This window comes from Silurus aristotelis (genome assembly GCF_946808225.1).
Source record: "Silurus aristotelis genome assembly, chromosome: 5".
Taxonomy (NCBI): domain Eukaryota; kingdom Metazoa; phylum Chordata; class Actinopteri; order Siluriformes; family Siluridae; genus Silurus; species Silurus aristotelis.
This window is the reverse complement of record NC_139578.1, coordinates 24,413,700-24,435,420: the sequence shown is the minus strand read 5'-3', so window position 1 is coordinate 24,435,420 and position 21,721 is coordinate 24,413,700. Positions and strand designations below refer to the sequence as shown.

At 34.5% G+C, this 21,721-nt stretch overlaps 1 protein-coding gene across 1 annotated transcript; it reads left to right on the top strand.

The window, feature by feature from the left end:
* Window positions 1-955: 955 nt before the first annotated feature.
* On the top strand, window positions 956-21,198 carry LOC310726644 (uncharacterized protein). The gene is made up of 18 exons (XM_083542388.1): window positions 956-1,055; window positions 1,161-1,211; window positions 1,936-2,286; window positions 3,645-3,923; window positions 4,117-4,218; window positions 4,837-4,863; window positions 5,073-5,099; window positions 5,619-5,645; window positions 5,921-5,947; window positions 7,156-7,692; window positions 11,751-12,101; window positions 13,561-13,839; window positions 14,047-14,148; window positions 15,622-15,643; window positions 16,836-16,861; window positions 17,206-17,232; window positions 17,748-17,774; window positions 20,297-21,198. The coding sequence occupies exons 1-18, from the start codon at window positions 1,052-1,054 to the stop codon at window positions 20,842-20,844; spliced, it is 2,814 nt and encodes a 937-aa protein (XP_083398514.1). The 5' UTR covers window positions 956-1,051; the 3' UTR covers window positions 20,845-21,198.
* Window positions 21,199-21,721: the final 523 nt, after the last annotated feature.

Genomic DNA, 21,721 nt, shown 5'->3' with positions numbered 1-21,721 from the left:
GGAACACACCCTCCGGTCCCCCTTCTTAAAAAGAGGGACCACCACCCCGGTCTGCCATTCCAGAGGCACTGTCCCCGACCGCCACGCGATGCTGCAGAGGCGTGTCAGCCAAGACAGCCCCACAACATCCAGAGACTTGAGGTACTCAGGGCGGATCTCATCCACCCCCGGTGCCCTGCCACCGAGGAGTTTCTTTACTACCTCGGTGACTTCAGCTTGGGTGATGGACGAGTCCGCCTCTGAGCCCTCAGCCTCTGCTTCCTCAATGGAAGACGTGATGGCGGGATTGAGGAGATCCTCGAAGTATTCCTTCCACCGTCCAACGACATCCCCAGTTGAGGTCAACAGCTCCCCACCTCTACTGTAAACAGCATTGGTGGGGCACTGCTTTCCCCTCCTGAGGCGCCGGACGGTTTGCCAGAATCTCTTCGAGGCTAGCCGATAGTCCTTCTTCATGGCCTCACCGAGCTCCTCCCAGGCCCGAGTTTTTGCCTCGATAACCACCCGGGCTGCAGTTCGCTTGGCCTGCCGGTACCCGTCAGCTGCCTCAGGAGTCCCACAACAACAGGGTGGCCGGGCCTTCCCCCACAGGGTCCGGCCGGGCTCAGCCCGAAGGAGCGACGTGGGGCCGCCTTCCAGTGGGCTCACCACCTGCAGGAGGGACCGTAAGGGGCCGGTGCTAAGAGGATCGGGCAGCAGTCGAAGGTGGAGGCCTCGACAACCCGATCCCTGGACACGGAAGCTAGCTCTAGGGACGTGGAATGTCACCTCGCTGGCGGGGAAGGAGCCTGAGATTGTGCGTGAGGTTGAGAGGTTCCGACTAGAGATAGTCGGGATCACCTCTACGCACGGCCTGGGCTCTGGAACCACACTCCTCGAGAGAGGATGGACAAGCAAGATGCCTTAAAGATATTACCACATGCCTCAGCATGCTTCTTTAGAAAAAAGGTGTATAGGGAACAGGTTACTCAGGTTACACAAATGAAAGCACACCAAACTGAAAACGCAAACTTTTAGATCTTATTTTTTAGAGACAAACATCAACTTTAAAATGAGTGAGTATTTACAAATTTTTTATAAAATCAGTGTGTGTTCAATTGTGCACCCAGTGTAATTTATAAAATGTTATTTAGAAACAGACTGAATCAATTATCTTTCAGGGAGTATGCTTCTGTGTGTGATTTTCTGCAGCTTAATGGAATCTCAGTCAGGTATGAAAAGGATTACTGTGTTTTTGCATGTGTGTGTGTATATATATATACAGTGCAGTGTAAGTGCTCATTTTCCTTCTTTATTGATTTTGGAAGTTATGGATTTTGGAAATTTCGGAATGTTAATATCTCTGTTCTCATTTTCTCTCTCTCTCTCTCTCTCTCTCTCTCTCTCTCTCTCTCTCTCTCTCTCTCTCTCTCACACACACACACACACACACACACACACACACACACACACACACACACACACACACACACACACACACACACACGTATTTCAGGTATAGAACAATAGCACAGTGAAAATAAAGTGCAGTGCACAGAGCTGATGTGGATGTGAAATTAAGTGAAAAAGCACAGATCATGTAATAATAAATACCGTATATGTAAATATTTACATTCAGTTTGGAAGCGGTTTCTTAGTTCAAAAATGGTGTTCATTGTGTCTGTGTGTGTGTGTGTGTGTGTGTGTGTGTGTGTGTGTGTGTGTGTGTGTGTGTGTGTGTGTGCGTGCGTGCGTGCGCGATAATAGAACTGAGAGCGGCCTTTGGCTATATGGTTTATTTTTATCACTTTTTTAAAATTCACAAACATTCGAAAAATCCATTCTGGCAGCGCTAATATCATTGTTATAAGTAATATAGCTGCACATATTTAAAACAGCAAACAAATGATTTCGATCTTTGTAAATTTTGCTCTTAAATTTCCTTCTACATTACAGATTGTTTAAAGGTGGTTGGCCCAGCAGCTTCTCTTGTTGCTGTAGCTGGTGAAGATCTGGTTCTTCCCTGTTTTATTAGACCCAACACCAGTGCTGTGGACATGACAGTGGAGTGGTTCAAACTAGATGAAGGGTTCTCAGTAGTGCATTTCTATAAAGATCATGAAGACAAAAATGAAAATCAGGCCAAATCCTACAGAAGAAGAACATCACTGTTTAAAGAGGAGCTACCCAACGGCAACACTTCACTCAAACTCTCAGCTCTCAGAGTCTCTGATGAAGGAGAATATAAATGTCTGATCGAGGACAAATCCTGGTCTGATGACATTGTTGTTCATGTAATTGTTGAGGGTAAAATCCATTTTTGCAGTGAAGATTTTTACAATGAGAGTTATTAATGCTTTGTGCATAGTTAAAACTAAATCTGTAGCAAACAATGTGTTTTTTTGCTGTATTTCAGTGTATTTTTTTTATCACTTAGTGACTAACTGATCACCAGCACAGGACTATTCTCGCGAGGTGGCGGTGTGCTTGTAGATTTTGGCCCAGTAAATCCAAAAGTTCAAACAAAACATTTCCAGTACAATAAACACCTGTAAACCTGCTTTATGCAGTTATCCAAACAGCCAATCAGGTGGCAGAAAAACAATGGATGCATTATGCTAATACAGGCCAGGATCTTCAGTTACTCTTCATATCAAACATCAACATTAAGAATTGGGAATTGTGGTATGTTTTTTTTTTCTGCCACATGGGCTAGTTTCAGTATTTCAGAAAATAATTGTACAGACAACTAAAACCAAAAAAGCGCACGAGCAACAGTAATGGTCCTTGTACATTGTAAAAAAATTATTACATTTTTACAAAATGTGAATTACATAGACTTCATTCATAATTTTAAAATTTCATATTGAAGGAGGAGAAAATGTGGATGGGAATATCAGACAAAGTACAGCAATTAAAATGTCACAATATTAAATATAATCGGTGCTCTAGTGTGCACAATATTTCCAATCTAACATACTCAACCTGGAAGAAAAAAAGTGAATTTCATTGGTAGTCTTTTCTCAGGGAGAAATTGCCCCTCCAGAAGAATTTAAAATAAATGATAAATAATACAATACAAACCAAAGCAACCAATGCAGACAATTTAGTATAATATGGTGCAGGGTGAGGCAGGGCTGGGGATTGTTCATTACTGATTGTGTGAAGATTTTATATTTGTGTGTACATCTTTAAAAAAAAAAATTATATTTAAAATTTTTAATATTTTATGTTAAACCAATGTGGAGATCAGCAGAATTTAAAATACTCAAAACAGCCCAATTGTACCATGACGCAGATAAGCTCTTTTTTTTAATATAAATATATAATAAATATTTTTATTAAAGTAGCCAGTAACTGTATATTGTTATCTGTATTAACTTAACACTTTTCACATAATGGTGTTTTAATATTGCTCTGTAAAGAATATCTGATTCCATATCCAGCAAAAGAGCTTTATTAGAATAGCGTTTTGAAAACTTACATCATTTTTATTTAAATATTTGCCATCCAAAAAATGTTGTATTTTTGAGTGAGAGAGTGAGGAGAAATATAAATGTAAGAAGGTTACATAACTTGTTTTGTTTGTTTTTTTTTGTTCTTGAATGTTATTTTTCTTTGTTTTAAGTTAAAAGCTTATGTTAAAACAATGTTGTTGATTATAGCTCAGGGAAGCCATCCAGTGATCACCATGGAGAGTTATGATAACTCAGGGGGGATTCATCTACTGTGTGAGTCCAGAGGGTGGAACCCTGAACCTGAGGTTCTGTGGCTGGACAGAGAAGGAGTCACTCTGACTGGTGAAGACACACAGATACACAGAGACACTGGAGTCTTCAGTGTCAAAAGTCACATCACTGTTTATGATTATAGCGACTCCAACAGATTTTACTGCAGATTTCAACAAATTCATCACATGATGGAGACAGAGGTTATTATTAATAGTAAGTGTCCATTGTTTAAAAGAATCACCTTAAACATAGATTGCAGCATTGTACTACAATCATTACAGGTAAAAAAAACATGAATATTTTGCACCAAAGTTTAAATGTGTTATTTTATTTATTGGTCATTTTGCTTCATTGTTTTGTGAAATTGAATATATCTGCAATATAACATTTTCAAATTTCATTTTAGGTAAAGTCTTTGGTACTTGGACGCTTGCTGTTGCCATTACAGTTTCAGTATGTCTTTTTACTGTTGGATGGACAATAACTGCAGTTCTCTTTTGCAGGAAAGGTAACTTTTAAACCATTTTTTCTCTCATAATAAGCTCAAATTATAATGAGGTTTACTATAGCTTTATCTCACACATTTACAGACATGGTTGGAGTTTCACTTCGGAACACTTTTCCGTCTTTAATTAGATTAATAAGATCATTGGAGTGTTTTGATTGCATTTCCATGAAACAAATGCACTCTATTTTTATACAATATTTTATCTTAAGTGTTTATAAGTTCTGCATTATTGAAATAACAAAAAATTGAATTTACTTCTTTAGGGTTTCTTTTAGCAGCTTGTTACCATCCCACGCAAAGTGGACTGAGCAAATGTTTAACCAGGACATGTTCCAGGAGAACATAAAAGATTTTACAAAGACAAATAATATTTTATTGCTGCAAAAATACAATTCATACAAAGTGATGTTTTCAGATTTTATTGTGATATATTTTCAGTTTAAACATTTATTTACAAAGAGCTTGGTGGTTACAACATGGGCCTTTAGATCTGAAGGTCATGATTTCAAATCCCAGCCACAGCAAGCTGCCACTCCCATGCTGTTTTTATAGATGAAAAAAAAGTAATTTACAATAATAAATAAAAAGGGAACTTAAATTCACTTTTTCTCTCTCCAGTGCTGCAGAGACGGAGAATGGAAGAAGGTAATTACACAAGAGTTTGTAAAAATGCACTTATATTAAATTTGATGAGAACTGTGAGCAGAAATAAGAGATACTATATTCAGAAGGAGATTTGTCTAATAAAATATTCACATTATGTAAACAGTTGTACTGAATTGCTACATTTTGTTTAATCTAAATAAATGTAATTAATATAAAATATTCCATAATAAAGTATTTATGTTTTACAGAGTTAGAAGAAACGGGGAGGTTTGCAGGTAAGAGTGTGTTTTACAGTTTCTTTGCATTTTAATGCAATTCCTTTTTTATTCCCTTCAGGATTTATTAAATTCTGTATCTGTTTATAATAAACTAGAGGATAGAACATGCATATATAATAGTCAAAGTGAACAGTGTCATTGTTAAGATAAAATATTTTTATACAACAGGTTTTTTTGTTTCACTAACTTGGCATTCCAGAAGCACTGATATTTAGTATGACAGCATTTTTTCACTGATATTTCACTGTTTCTTTTACTCTGCATGCCTCTAGTACTAGCAGTAGTTTTCTACACTAAAACCATTATTACACTTAATACATGCTGTCAGTCAATATGTGCATTACCATGGCAGCACAGATAAAAGTCATTTCACACCTCGAAATTATTCTGTTGTACTGAATATCAGTGTGCTGCTGCATGTGCAAGAGCAATTTCACCATTTGTGCAATATTGTTTAAACTTGAAACAGTGTCCCACAAGCAATTTAGTTTTTAAAGCATTTTTTTTTCTTCTCAGAGCCACAAAGGAAGAGGGTGAAAGACGGTAATTACACCTGAGTTTTAAAACACAAAAAATGTGGATTTGTACTTTTGGTCTATAGTGTAAACTTTACTTAAATATTTATTTATTATATTATTATTTATTTATATAGAATTATATTTATAACTTATTTAAATTATTGTTATATTTTATTAACTCAAACTAGTTTTATATGTATTATAATATTATAATTTTGATTAATTTACATTTGCATAAACTTGTTTAATTATAATAATAAAACTAATTTGACAAATTTGTTTAAATAATCTGTTTCACAGAATTAGCAGACATGAAGACATTTGCAGGTAGGAAAGATTTGACTTATTGTTTTATCTTTATTACAGTTAAACCAGAGTTTACTACATTTATTGTATTCTGTGTGTGTGCATGGGAAGTGGTAGCTTAGTGGTTAAGATGTTGGCCTTCTGAGTGAAATGTTGTGATCTCAAATCCCAGCATTGTTAGAACCACTTAACCCCAACGTAACTATACAACTCAATTGTAGCTCACTTGCTACAGGTGCAATGAGTGTCACTAAGTTTTATAATGCATGAAATTATAGACACACAAAGATATAAAATAATGACAAGACATGAATAAACATAAAACCTACGTCTCATAACACTGACGGCAACGCAGAAGTGCACAGTGAGACATGTATATAAATGGGCATATTTGTATGTGAATGAGTCAAAAATGAGGATTTGTTTAATGTCATTCAATGTGCATGCATGTAAATGAATGTGCCAGCAAATGTGTGTGTGTGTGTGTGTGTGTGTGTGTGTGTGTGTGTGTGTGTGTGTGTGTGTGTGTGTGTGTGTCAGCAAATATGCGTGTATATGAGTGTCAGTAAATATTCATATGAAGTTATTCATTTCAAGTTATTTCATAAATAGGCAAGAAATACATAGTGAATCTGAAAAGTTTACAAATTTTTCTCCTTTTTATAAAGAAAAATGTAGCAGTGTTCTGAATCATATTTAAATTTGTTAAATAGTAATTAGTATAGACCTGCCATCCATTAAAATGTATAGCATTGTTTAAACAGACTTTTCTGTTTTTAACAAGCCATATTGCCTTCACTTCACTTATCCAACCAGAAATGCTCGCTGTTTAATGAAAAACAATCTACGTGTCTGCAACATTTAATTATTTCTTATTAAGGCTCCTTGGCATTCATAGTAATAAAATTGCATAAATGCATGTAATCTGGAGAAACTACAACAGAATCTGTTGATATAGTTCATGTTTTAAAAACATAAAAAAGCCCTTTAATTAATGAAATTTAATGGGCAGTTTTATTTAAACATTTATTTTAGATTTTTTTATGTAGTTTTTTTAATTATTCAGTTTGGTTTGCTGAATTTTCTGAGTCTGCAGAAGTCTGTGAAATGACAACCTTTGCTATAGACTCCGAACACATACACTGTATAGTCATGCAGACTCAGTCACGTTGTTTTTGAGAATAATTCCTTGGTTTAAATGCATTAAAAATTGTCTGTGCTTCTCTCAGTGGATGTAACTCTGGATCCTGACACGGCTCATCCTAATCTCAAAGTGTCTGATGATGGAAAACAAGTGACACATGAAGAAACACAACAGAATGTCTCTGATGGACCAGAGAGGTTTAACAAATGTATTAATGCAGTGGGAAAGCGAAGTTACTCAAGTACTTTTTATTATGAAGTGCAGGTCAAAGGGAAAACTGCATGGATATTAGGAGTCATGAAAGAGAACACTGAAAGGAAGGGGGACATTAATCTGAGTCATAAAACTGGGTTCTGGACTGTGGAACTAAAAAATGAGAATGAGTATTGGGCTAATGCTGGTCCCCCTGTCCATCTCACACTGATCGACAAAGTGGAGAATGTGGGGGTGTATGTGGATTATGAGGAAGGTCTGGTCTCCTTTTATGATGTGAACTCCAGCTCTCATATCTATTCTATCACTGGTCAGACTTTCACTGAGGATCTCTATCCATTCTTCAGTCCTGGGTTAAGTGAAAGAGGTCAAAATTCTGCACCACTGATCATCACTGCAGTTAATGAATAAATATCTGTTCCATATTATTGCAATTACATTAAATTGCGACAAATTATTGTAAAATATTTCTTAAAAGTGCATTTAAATAAACATGAATATAAGCAGTTAAAATCAAATAAGCAGTTATTCAATTATGGATTATTTTTGTGTTGTTTTTTTAAGCAAACACAGCATAAACTAGAAGCTCAAAGAAGGATTAAAAATTACTATAATTTTACTATACACCCACTCTAACAGTACATTATGTGGTGTTTGTGTCATTCTGTTGGCTTTTGTTTCTTTGTGATTTTTCCCTGCATTTAATTATTAATGTATTCTTGTATGTCCAGCAGGATTTTAGTGTGAAATTAAAAGATAATGATAGTGAACATTATAAATAAAATACTCTCAAAACTTTATACAACTGATTTAATGTATTTTAGCATATCACCTATTCTTAATCATAAAATCTTTCATTAATACAACAAACCAAATGGATATAAAAGGCTACATATGCTCTTAAAATATATATCAGAAACAGAATTTTTTTATATATATACAGTATATATAGACAGTTTATATATAGCAAAATTGGCTGTTGTGGTTCAGCATAATACATAATACATCTTAACTATAAATATTATTGTATTCTATATATATTTCTAGTTTTTCTTACAAAATCATTCTATATTTATCAGATTTTAAGCTCCTTTACTGTGCAATTTTGGATTTAGATATACTACGACTGGGCCATTCATTTGTTGAATAAGCAGATTGAGCTTGGGTCTTTGTATGAGATAAGGGTGCTGTTTAGCCATCCTACCTATAACCCAGACATATGAAGATTATAGAAGATTCCCATCACATGCAGAGAGTAATTAATTCTTGTCAGATATTCCTGCAGCCACCCTCGTAAGGTGCATTTAACACACCCAGGCTTTCAGTGGTGTCCTACCTGAATCAATCCATGTCTTACTGCCATCATTATTTTGCCAATGGCTACAGAAACCATCAATATTATACAGAAACACCGTATAACCAAATGCTGCATCACAGACTGCTTTTTCATGCAATGAGAATAAATGTCATTATTAAAGCATAAAACACAATTAACACAATTAAACAAGTCTCCTTTCACTGCACTCACAGCTGCACCAACCGCATACATTATCACTAACGGAAGCATCAATATTCATCTCATAAAATGAGTTTTAGGTGCATTTCTTGTGCATTCCGTGCATTACGGTTTACTTGGGGATTTGAAATGAATGCAAATTAAAGCTAAAATCTGATTAGGTAGAAAGTCCAACATAAACAGACACTCCTAGAAGCAGCACAACCAAGAGAAAAGCTAAAAACAAAGAAAATAGACTATTGGAAATAATTTATTATATGTTCATGAACCAAAAGTGTTTAGACCAGCAGAAACCAGGAATTCTCAACATGACCAGATATCTACTTATAAATGTTACATTTCTATTAATCCATTATTAATACTATTCTAATCCATTAACCTACAAACAGGTCTCAGTTAATGTCAGGGATCCACCAGCCACACCTTCACCTATCACTCCAAGCCACTCTCCCACTTAATAATCAGCTACACCTGGCCCTCATCAGTTCCCAGCTACACTTGGCCCTCATCAGTTCCCATGCTACATAACCCATTCATTACTGTCTCCCATTTAGTGCTTTGCCCTGTTATTTCTCATTAAAAAGCCTTTTCACTTCGGATTTCACTTCGGTTTCCGGCACGTTCTTTCACCTAACAGTTAAATGTTCTCCTTGTCAGGAAAGGACTGGGTAAAAAAGGATATAAGGTTGTTTCTCTTTTAGCATGGATTTTTGTGCAAAATGACCTTAATCTAATTGAATTGGTCTCACAGGTAGAGTTTAAATTATATGGAATTTTTAGTTCAAATTAAAAATGCATAATCATGAAAACTAGAGAACTGTCTGTCATTTTCAAACCGAGAAAAGAGGGAAAACAGTTCATTTGAATAATTTTAATTTTAAACAGTTTTAACCACCAAGAGTCTTTTAAGTTTGAAGGAGAAAAATGTGGACAAAGAAAAAACCTGTTCATAATAAAAATAAAAAAAACATACATTAATGCTGATGATGATGATAATAATAATTAACAGAGTAAAGCACTTCATAGGGTAAAGAAAGCAGTTCTACTAATTATGGACACCAATACCAGTATGAAATCACCATGTCAGTAAATAAAACAAAGGAATTTTGGATTTTATTTGCAAAATAAAACTTGGATGGCACTAAAATAACGTTAAATGTAAGGATTAATTCACAATTGAGGATTTTAAGTTTAATATTTTCATCTGTGGTTATTGCAGATTGCAACTTGTCATCTCCAAAAAAAAAAAATAGAGAAAAAAAAAAGGTGTGTTTAGTCTCAGATTTAATAAACCGGTTTCACAGGTTACATAAATGAAAGCACACCAAACTGAAATCATAGACGTTACTGTTAAAGTCTTTTTAATGGAAAATTAGAAACATTAGTATTTTGGAATGATTTTAATAGAATCAGTGGTTGCTAAATAACTAGAAGTTGTTTATTTTGTGAAACAGACTGATGAAATAATGATAAACGGCTAAACTTTCAGAAATGTTGTTGTGTTTGACTTTCCTGGTTCTCTACGGCTTTATGGAATCACAATCAGGTAAGACAGATTTACTGTGTGTGTGTGTGTGTGTGTGTGTGTGTGTGTGTGTGTGTGTGTGTGTTTTATTTTAATTAAATTCTATTTTAATTCTTAACCTTCAGTTTGATATTTTTTGAGTTTTAAAATCTGAGAACTGATCTCTGGTCCTGTTTTTAATCATGATACAATGAATACAATTAGTAACTGAGACAAACAAATCAGTAAGTGAATAATCCTAATGCTACCATTCTGCAAATTTGTCCGAACAAGAGTCACAAATTCCATATAAAAGCAAAGATAAGATTCTGAGTAAGGGGGAGTGGTGGCTCCAGCGGTTAAGGCACTGGGTTACCGATCGGAAGGTCGGGGGTTCAAGCCCCGGTATCGCCAAGCTGCCACTCTTGGGCCCTTGAGCAAGTCCCTTAACCCTCTATGCTCCAGGGGACCCTTACGAGAAAAATAAATCAAGGACCGTGACGTCGGAGCGACGTGGGGCCGCCTTCCCGTGGGCTCACCACCTGCAGGAGGGACCGTAAGGGACTCAGAATGCTAAGAGGATTAGGCAGCAGTCGAAGGCGGGGGCCTTGACAGCCCGATCCCTGGACACAGAGAAGTGTCTGGGGAATCTGCTTAGACTGCTGAATAATATTGTGAATAAAAAAATGTATGTAAATGATGTCTGTCAATCAATTCAAATTTTAAATCATGATAAATTACATGATTCTCTAAATATACCTTAAATTAGTACTTTTCAAGTTTTTAATACTATAATCAACATTGGCATGTAAAAAAATGGATGCTTTATGCAAATTTATGTTTATTATAAGTAAAACCATACTCAACATAGATCATGAAGACAAAATATTCTAAGCTGGTCTTCTACCCTCTGTAGGCCGTTGTTCTCTCTTCTAGTATATTTTATACTACACACTTAACCAACTCATCCTGTGTTTGTATTTTTTACAAAGATTGCAATGAGCTAAATGCTATTATTGCTATCTGTATTACTCTGCCTTTACAATTTCTTTAATAATATTTACAATGTTTTATTAACAGACTCTATTTACCCGCCACAGAGAAAAAAAAAGCAGCAGTAGTTACACTGAACTTAGCTTCAGATTGTATTTTCTCACAATAACATTTTTTCCTTCCTTAATTGTTTTTGTTGATTGTATATCTTTATTTATAAAGTTTGTGGAGCACTGTTGTTAACACAATACTCAGGGCATTGTTTATCCAACAGAACATCATCCAAAATCACTAAATTTGTGTTTTGGCCACCAGAACAGAGTATCCAATAAGTACCTGTACACTAAAATTATAAATATTTCTTTACATACATAAAAATAAAGTATGCCTTTTTACAAATTGAAAATGTAGAAATTATAATTATATTCAACATTATTTTTTCTCCACAACACAGCACAATTTCAGGTGTTTGGTCCAGATGATCATCTTGTTGCTGTAGCTGGAAAAGATCTTGTTTTGCCCTGTTATATCAAACCCAGCACCAGCGTTGTGGAAATGACAGTACGATGGCTCAAACAAGAAACAAAACACATGTTAGTGCATCTCTATAAGGATCATGAAGACAGAAATGAAGACCAGGCTCAGTCCTACAGAACAAGAACATCATTGTTCACAGAGGAGCTACAGAAAGGCAACGCTTCACTCCGACTCTCAGATCTCCGAGTCTCTGATGAAGGAGAATATACGTGTTTCATTGAGGACGAATCCTGGTCTGATGGCATCACTTTTGATGTTACTGTTAATGGTAAGATCCTACTTACACTGAAAGTTTGAACAAGAAAATTAATAATACACAATTTAAATTTCCCTTAACATTATGCATAATAGTTTGTGAATACATTTGAGTACTATACAACATGTGTTCTTAAACGTGGAACAGCAAAACAATTAGTAAAAAAAAGATAATGCCTCGTTTCCAGTATTAAATAATTTCTCTTTCCTCATCAATGCATTAATCCTGGTTAACGTTAACATGTGTTACATTTTTCCACTAATTTTGTGTAGCTCATTAAGGAACATTGTTTTTAAGTATATATATATATATATATATATATATATATATATATATATATATATATATATATATATATATATATATATATATATATATATATATATATATACCGATTGATTTTTTTTTTCTATTAGATGTTTTGCTTACTATAACCATATAAAACCATAATACTCAAAATATTTATGTATAAAGGTGTACTTGAAAATGCAAAAGCCACAATTTGAGTTTAACGATCTTAAATTTTTTATATTTTAAAGATTATAGTGGCTACTATAAGCTTAAAAAAAAAGTTAAATATAATACAACATTGTTTTGAAATACATTTTGTTCAGTTGTGAAGATATAAGCATCTAAATATATAATAAATTAAATTTCTTTATAATAATTAAATGATATACTGTATGCATAAAAATTAAATATACAAACATTGAAAACGAGCATTTGAACACAGTAAAGCCGCAGTAATTCATGTTTAAAAACAGATAAGTTACTGCTGTAGAAGACAAATGCTATAAAAGAGAGTGGAACAGAGAAACGCAGCGAGCTAACAGGCTTGATTTTTTTTTTTTAAAGGAAAAAATATGCATTGGTATAGAAATGCATAAGCATTCGAGGAAAACCACAACAGTGACTAATAAATGTAATCGTTGACTGCTGCTGTTAATTGCTGCGTTAGATTTTGTGTTTGTTCGCACCGTTTTAAATGAAAGCGATGCTGATTGCGCAGACTGATGCTCGCGAGTCACAACTGAACAAACAATTTACACATTAGCACTTCATTAAACTGTACCATTTTCACATGATGATGATTATACAGTTTTTGTTTACCGTGCTGATGTTTCGACTTCATCTGTGGCACCAGTGTGTTTTCTTTTCATGTGCTCGTGAATGACTGTGGTACTTCAATCCCACATGAGCTCCACTTTGCATAACTTGCAGATGACAGTCATCTCCCTTTAAAACTAAACTGTAGAACTGCTGTTTTACTTCCCTCTTAATTTTATTAACTATTCTACACTTCAGAATGTATTTCAATTCTAAAGCTGAAATTGCAGAATGAAAAAAACCTTCAATTGGTTTTTTTGGAGGTTTGATGTTTCTTATTGTTTTTTTTTGTTTTTTTTGCTTGATCACTGGGTGTTATCAGTACTGTAGGTCCTTTAAAAAAATAATTTTTTATTGATTGTAGCTTTGGGAAGCCCCCCGGTGATCATGATGGAGAGTTATGATAACTTAGGAGGGATTCATCTACTGTGTGAGTCCAGAGGGTGGAACCCTGAACCTGTGATTCTGTGGCTGGACAGAGAAGGAGACATTCTGCCTGCTGAAGACAAACAGATACACAGAGACACTGAGGGCTTTAACGTGAAACGCAGCATCACTGTTCATGATAATAGCAACCACAACAGATTCTACTGCAGACTTCAACAAGAAGATCACATGAGGGAGACAGAGATTATCATTAATCGTAAGTCTTAAAGTCTAAATAAACCTCTGATTTGAGATTTGACTATTACTTTAATCATTTTTTATCAGAGTGTGTAATTAATTTGTATTTTACCTATTGGTTAATCTGCTGCATTGCCCTGGGTAAGTGTCGGTTGTGCAGTTATTAATAAACTGTTTAACACTTTCTAATGATATCTGAAATGTGATGAATATGGTTTCATTTTAGGTAAAGTCTTTGGTGTTTGGAAGTGGTTTGTTGGAATTTCAGTTTTAGCATGGCTTACTGCTGTTGGATGGATAATAACTGCAGTTATTTTACACAAAAAAGGTAACATTTTTATAATTTCCATTAATTACATAACATATTTAAATTATAATGCATTTATAACATTGCTTTAGTCCACACATTAGCTGAGTAATTTGGTCACGTGTTAGGAGAAAGAGGAAACCTTTAACAGGAATTTAGGTAGGAAAGTCAATTTATAATGTCCATTGGAATCTGAAAAGGTCCTGAAAAGGCCTGCTATGATCACTTATATCCCAAGGTAAATCAGATTCCTGGGCCCTTGAGAAAGGCCCTTGATCCTCAACTGCTCTGTTGTACAATTGAGATTATTATAATAAATGACATAATTCACTGTCCTGCGGTTTTCCTTGGACTACGTCAATGTGGTCATGAAATGGAAGAAAGTGCAGCATCCATCCTGTACAATGTATTATAACCATTCTGTGGATATTGTTCAAAATGTACAGGAGGTTTTCTTTACCAACAGTGATCACCCTGTGTAACAATTCTGCACTGTGCTATTATATTATTACAGCATAGAATCTACTCAATCAATAAGCTCAATGGCCATGTTTTTTTTTTTTGTTTTTTTTTTTTGCACGTCATCCTTTTTACAACAATGTTTTTAATTTACTATTTAATTGCACCATGCTATATTATATAACTGCATTCATTGTGAACACTTTTCTGACCTGTTGATCTACTCTGCTCAGAGGTGGCAAATGTACACACATCCTACACTAAAGTAAAAAGTAGCCATTACTACTACCTGTTTTAGTATCACACTGGTAACTGGACCTCACTGAACGAATTTCTAATTTTGTTATCTAATGAATGTATTCAGGCTGAACAACCACCATACAGAACACAAGCACAGAAACAATTATGATGATGATGATGATGATGATGATGATGATCAGATGATCAGGGATGTCTCTGTTCTCAGTCATGACATCAATGTCAGTTTACATCGGTGACTCCCTCCGTCTCATCCATGTTTGCTGCCTTCTATCTTGCTCGTTGTTAGCTTCATAGGCTAGCCCACGTCTCTGGTGCATGATAGCCATGACATGTACATAAGTGGTAGGTTAAGAAAGCCAAGAAGTGACAGAAAATCGGTTGATGGACTAAAAAAGGCTCATAATGAGAAGAAAAAAATATTGACATTTCACCAAATAGATTAAAACTAATGTAATGAGCTTTGTTTGAAAATTTAGAGATAGTTATTTGTGAAAAAAGATTTAATAAGTAAAAGTATAAAATTGTGAAGTAAAGTACTGATACAAAAAAAAAATCTACTTACACTAACAAAGTATTTGTACTTCTTTACTTTCAACCTCTGACTCTGCTGCATGTCTGTTTTTACACTCTCACCTTCATTTACTTTGTCATTTCGACAACACAAATGTATAGTATAAATTATGAAATATAAATTTGAGATAAAATTTATTTAGTATTTTATTATTGAAAATAAATAGAGTATATTAATCAATAGCTTTTCTCTTTTCAGAGAAGCAGAGACAGAAAGTGGAATACAGTAAGTAAACCCAAGTTTGTAAAACATTTAGGACTTTTGTCAACAAAATCTCTTTGAAATTTCTATCCCTAAAACTTGAGCAGAGTTTAGAAAGAGAAACAAGTTATAATTTGTTTAATTTCTCACAGTTTATAATTTTACTCAGATTGAATTCAATAGATTCAGTCCACCAACTACACTGTCTGGACAAAAAAGTCACACATTCACATATTTAGTTGCATTGAGCTCTGATTTCAGCAAACAATCGTAACGCCATAGTTTTGACTTAACGTCATTACATTTATTTCCATTGAGAGTTGCATTACTTTTTTGCTCAGTCTCAATCTGACCAACTGAACCACCCTTAAATCATACCCAATATCATACAAAAACCCCCAACATCACTGCAGAGTTTATTCCCATTTCTGTAAGATTTTGTCTCATTAGGCATCTGGAAAGTCTCTTGCTTTCACTATTGAACACAGCCATGAGTTCTTCTGTTAATGTTTTACAGTATAACTTTATCATGCATTCTAAAGATCTCTGATCACAATCTTTTTATTTATTCATTGATTCTTTTTTCACTCCACATTTCTTTGGTGAAGTTGAGAGTTTACCAATATCCTTACAGATTTTCAAGAATGCATTGGATGGATAATCCTTAATCAATTCAGCAATATGGGCATATTATGTGATATGCCCAGCAATATGGGCAATTTGTGGCATATGTCTTTCCATAGGGATGTTTAAAATATGAGAAGTTACACACAAAGAATCATTGCCACCAAAAATATTGTAATTACTGCAATAGTGATCCAATCATAGGTTCTTAGGTATCATTTGAATTCAACCAGCAAACGTTTTTTTTGGCCAGGCAGTGTAATCAGGGACAAACATCTTCATGGAATGAGACAATGATCCAAAATTCCGGGACAAATCAACAAAGTACTTTATCAGAAGAACAAAGTGGAAGGTTGTACACTGGCCAAGTCAGTGATTAAACAAATTAAGAAGGACCAAACTGAGGCATGAAACGCAAAAATAAAACACTGACAAAAAGATGTCGTGCTACAGGTGTGGAAATGCATCACAAAAAGAAAATGCAATCTTCCATAAGTCACTGAGTTTGTCTGTAGTGTAAATGTTACTGTTTACTTTTCTAACTGTATTTGGATACCTTCATAACATTATTGGTTATTTACACATTTCACAGTATTATCAGACAAGAAGAACTTTGCAGTTAAGAAAGATTTTTACTCTTAATGACTAATAAATCAATTGACTTTCACTTTAAACAGAAAAACTACTTTATTTATATTCTGTGTAAAAATTTGAATTATTATCCACTAAATGTCATAAAATGCAGATGTCTTACACTCTATACAGTAAATTCACAGATATTTGCAGAATTACTGCTACACTGAGCAAATGAACAAATCAAATCCACTTAAAAAAAATTTATACCCCAAATTTGTGCTGACTATGTAGTTTTTATATTAATAAAATTCTCCATACATGTTTTAATAGAAAATGATAAATATTAAAGTAGAGACTTGAATAATGTTTTTCTTTTCTATTTTCAGAGCTGCAGAGTCGGAGCATTGAAGATGGTAATTGCACCAAGATTGTGAAATTTACTCTGTGAAGAATAGTGAGAAGACATATGAGATTAATATTTTAAATAAGATGCAGGTTATATAAGTTTAATTTAGCTTGCCATAAGTTTCAGTACTTTTATTAGACATCATTTTGAGGAAAGAAAATCTGGGTCCCTGGTGGTCTAGTGGTTAGGATGCGGCGCTCTCACCGCTGTGGCCTGGGTTCGATCCTCGGTCAGGGAACCAACCCCCAGCCACTCTCAGTGCCGGTCCCAAGCCCGGATAACTGGGGAGGGTTGTGTTAGGAAGGGCATTCAGCGTAAAAACGTGCCAAATCAAACATGCGGATGATCTGCTGTGGCGACCCCTAACGGGAGAAGCCGAAAGAGTTTTTATTTAAAAAAAAAAAATATATAGAATTTGTTCATTTGGCTTGTACTATTCATGTATAATGTAAATACAAATATTGGTTATTGGACTGTTTTTGGGTAAACTAATAATAAATGCCTGATTTTTATATTTCACAGATTTAGCAAAGATGAAGAAGTTTGCAGGTACCATTTTACCTTCATTAAAATTAAATTAGCTGGGTTGTGTGTGTGTGTGTGTGTGTGTGTGTGTGTGTGTGTGTGTGTGTGTGTGTGTGTGTGTGTGTTTGAAAGAGAGAGAGAATTTGCTCTCTTAAGACACAAGACACCCCCCCCCTTAAACTACACTATAGAATTTCTAAAAACTTTTTAATAGTTCACCATTAAAACAAAAACACCACTTTTTTGTGCACATTTTTGCCTGTCCCAGGATACACTTTATCAGCTGACACTTGAACCTCTTTTTTCTCTTATATTTAAAACCATGGAGAAAACTTGCATTGAAATATTCAGAATGTTCTTTAAGACTGAACAGTGGGGAGCTGCCCAAGAAACCATCCAAAGGAAGTACACTAATTCCTTGAAAAGCCAGAAATGTGTTTTCCAAATTGCCAAAAAATAAAATTTGTTTTGATTTGAAAATGGAAAAGGTGTTGATAAAAGTACGGGTTGAAGAGTTATTTAATATGACAATAGAAATAATAAAGGCGCACAATAAGTAAAAAAATAATTTGAATGCATAACAGAGCCAAGATAAATTAGCAATAGCAGACAAATTTGAAAAATAAATATAAATAATAATATAATAATATAAACATAAATAATGTTCTGCACATAGCCCTGTAAATAAAAATAAAGAGGGAAAAAACAAAAACAAGGCTAATGTGTACCTTGAGGACAGTGTAAGATGGAAGCAGATGGAAAATTGTGCTCTCTTTAAACATGCACATTAAATGAATGAAAAAAAAAAACTGCTGAATCCATAGTGCTTTAAACCTACAAGTGTTACTCACAAATCTGTGCTGCTTTAAACTTACAACAGTTTGTGACTCACAAAATCCATGGTGCTCAGTCTGTTACTTTGAACTCACATAAAGTGTGTTTTGCTTATTAATATAATAAATAACCAGCGTCTCCCAGCTTCTCAGGGGTGTTTACAATCTAAACAAACTACTTTAAAATTAAAAGAGAGAACAATCGTACCCTAACTAGACAAAAACTGCACTCCTGTAACATAAAACACAATTACAACTAACAATCAATCAACATCTCCACAAATATACCTTATAATATAGTAGGCAGCAGGGGTGTGAATCTTCACTGGATTCACTATTCGAATGCGATTATCACGTCAGAAATTAGATTCAATTCAATATCACGATTCATCCTGATGTTTTATTCAGGATATATTATTATAAACATTTGTGATCATCAAAATTTGAACAGTTTACAATTTTAAAACAATTTAAAATAAAATGCCTGCTTGATTAAGTAATATAATATAATATATAAAAATTGTATTTTATAATATTGCATAAACATAAAATAGAATACATCTAATTAATGCAATACACCTTTTTGTTATATTTATTAAATTGAGTCTTCAATACTGTATATTCGAAAGTAACAGCACTGAACTTGACTGAATGTCATTCATTCATTCATTTTCACCCGTTTATCTGTAATTCGGGTCGCGGGGGCAGCAGTCTAAGCAGCCCCCCGCCTTCGACTGCTGCCCAATCCTCACAGCACCGTCCCTTACGGTCCCTCCTGCAGGTGGTGAGCCCACGGGAAGTAACTGAATGTCACTTCCATGTTATTAAAAGTCTCTATTGACTTAACCAGAAAGATACAGTTATTAATAATCAACTCCACATTCTGGAAAAAAGTTGAATAACTGCAATTGGGTGAGAAATGAAAATACTCTGAGACACTTCCAGTTTTATCTCCTTTTTGTTCTCCACCTGTTTCTATCACCAGACACCATTTTTCCTGATGCACCTGAACACAAACTGTGTCTCCAGAGTTCCAGCACAACAGATGAACCAAATTCACCATTAAAATATTTGTTTTAATTTAATTTAATATTTAATATTTAAAGCACAAAAAGACTTTTTTTATTGCACTGCAACCATAACCACCACCTAATATTTTCATAATAAAAGACGTAAACGAAAATAATGAGTTAAAATACAATAATTATAAAAATAATATTAAAAATAATATTAATTAAAAAAAAATAATAATTAACTAGTATAACAACATATAGCTGCTACACATGTGAAAATATACCCATTACACATAAACAGTGATCCATAAACAGCGCAGTAAAACTCTTACACAGACGAGTTACTTCAAACATGAGGTGAAAACAAAGGGGTATTTACACACACACACACACACACACACACTAATCAATCTGGAAGTAGGAACAGCTGTGAAAACTCACAGAAAAGACAGAAGTGGACACACACAGGACATGAGCACTGCACTGCAAAAGTACCATTTCAGAAAGAAAATAGTTTCTATTTCTCATCTCTGACAGTCTCCTACAATAAACTCTACACCTTTTTCTCTTTTTACTAAAAACTTTTATTATTGAATCTTCTACAAATCCTCTTATAAATATTAATGAATTTGTTCCACTGGATGATGATTGAATGTTTTTTACCTGCAAACTCACATCACACACTGTGTGTTTCTCTCAGTGGATGTGATTCTGGATCCTGATACTGCAAATCCATTTCTCATCCTGTCTGATGATGGAAAACAAGTGAAAGATGGAGACGAGTGGCAGAATCTCCCTGATACACCACAGAGGTTTAATCAGTGTGTTAATGTTCTGGGGAAGCAGAGTTTCTCCTCAGGAAGATTTTATTATGAGGTGCAGGTCAGAGGGAAAACTAAGTGGGATTTAGGAGTTGTGAGAGAAAACATTAACAGGAAGGGGAAGATTATAGCAAACCCTCAGGATGGAGTCTGGTCTGTGGTACTGAGGAATGAGAATCAGTATATAGCTGGTGCTGATCCCTCTGTCCTCCTCACACTGAGAGAGAAGGTGGAGAAGGTGGGTGTGTTTGTGGATTATGAGGAGGGTCTGGTCTCCTTTTATGATGTGAACTCCGGATCTCATATCTACTCTTTCACTGGTCAGACTTTCACTGAGAAACTCTATCCATACTTCAGTCCTTGTTTAAATGAAGGAGGTAAAAAATCAGCACCACTGATCATCACTCCTGTATTTAATACTGAATAAATGTTAAAGTTTTAATCATTTATTAAATGTGGAGAATAAAAATATTTTTTATTTTAGAAATTCATATTCATATTTTGTACAGGTTATTTTATTTTTACTTTTTGCATAAACAAATACAGTGGTGCCTCGACATACGAGTTTTTTGAGATACGAGTCGTCACTCGGTGGATTTTTTTTGCTTTGATCCGCGAGCAATAATTTGAGGTACGAGCTCGAGACGCCGCTGCTAGATGGTGAATCGAAGCCAGAAAGTGAAGATTGTGACAAAAATTAAGATAAGCAAAGAAGAAAAAGTTAAAATGTTAAAGTTTAGGGATCCGTAGTGTACAGGAGTGATAGTAAAAAAACGAGTTTTCCCTCCGCTTATCGCCTCTAGTCTCTAATTTCAATGAGGAAATTTGCTTTGAAATACGAGCAATTTGACATACGAGCAAGGTTACGGAACGAATTAAAGTCGTATGTCGAGGTACCACTGTTATTGTAATCCTACAGTGTGTATTTTTATGTTATTATTGTATAAATTTTTCATTACAAACCAAATATTATTAAAGATTATTTTCAGTTCAGTAAAAGGGAATACATTTAATAGCAGGCGACACAAAACTGTACAACTCGCTCCAGGCTCGATTAGCTTTGCCTGGTCCTGAGTAACCCGGATGTGAAACTCCAGTCATTTCCGTGTTGAATTTTGCAGCTTGAATTTGATTCTGTTTGAATGTGAGACTGAAACTAACCTGAATAAATGTTACTGAAAATCTGAACCCTGAATTATTCAGTCTTTATTTATAAACACTAAGAATATATTTAAATACACAAAGATAACACAATAACTTGATAAACAAATTAATAAATAATTATGTATACTTTTTGTCTCTTA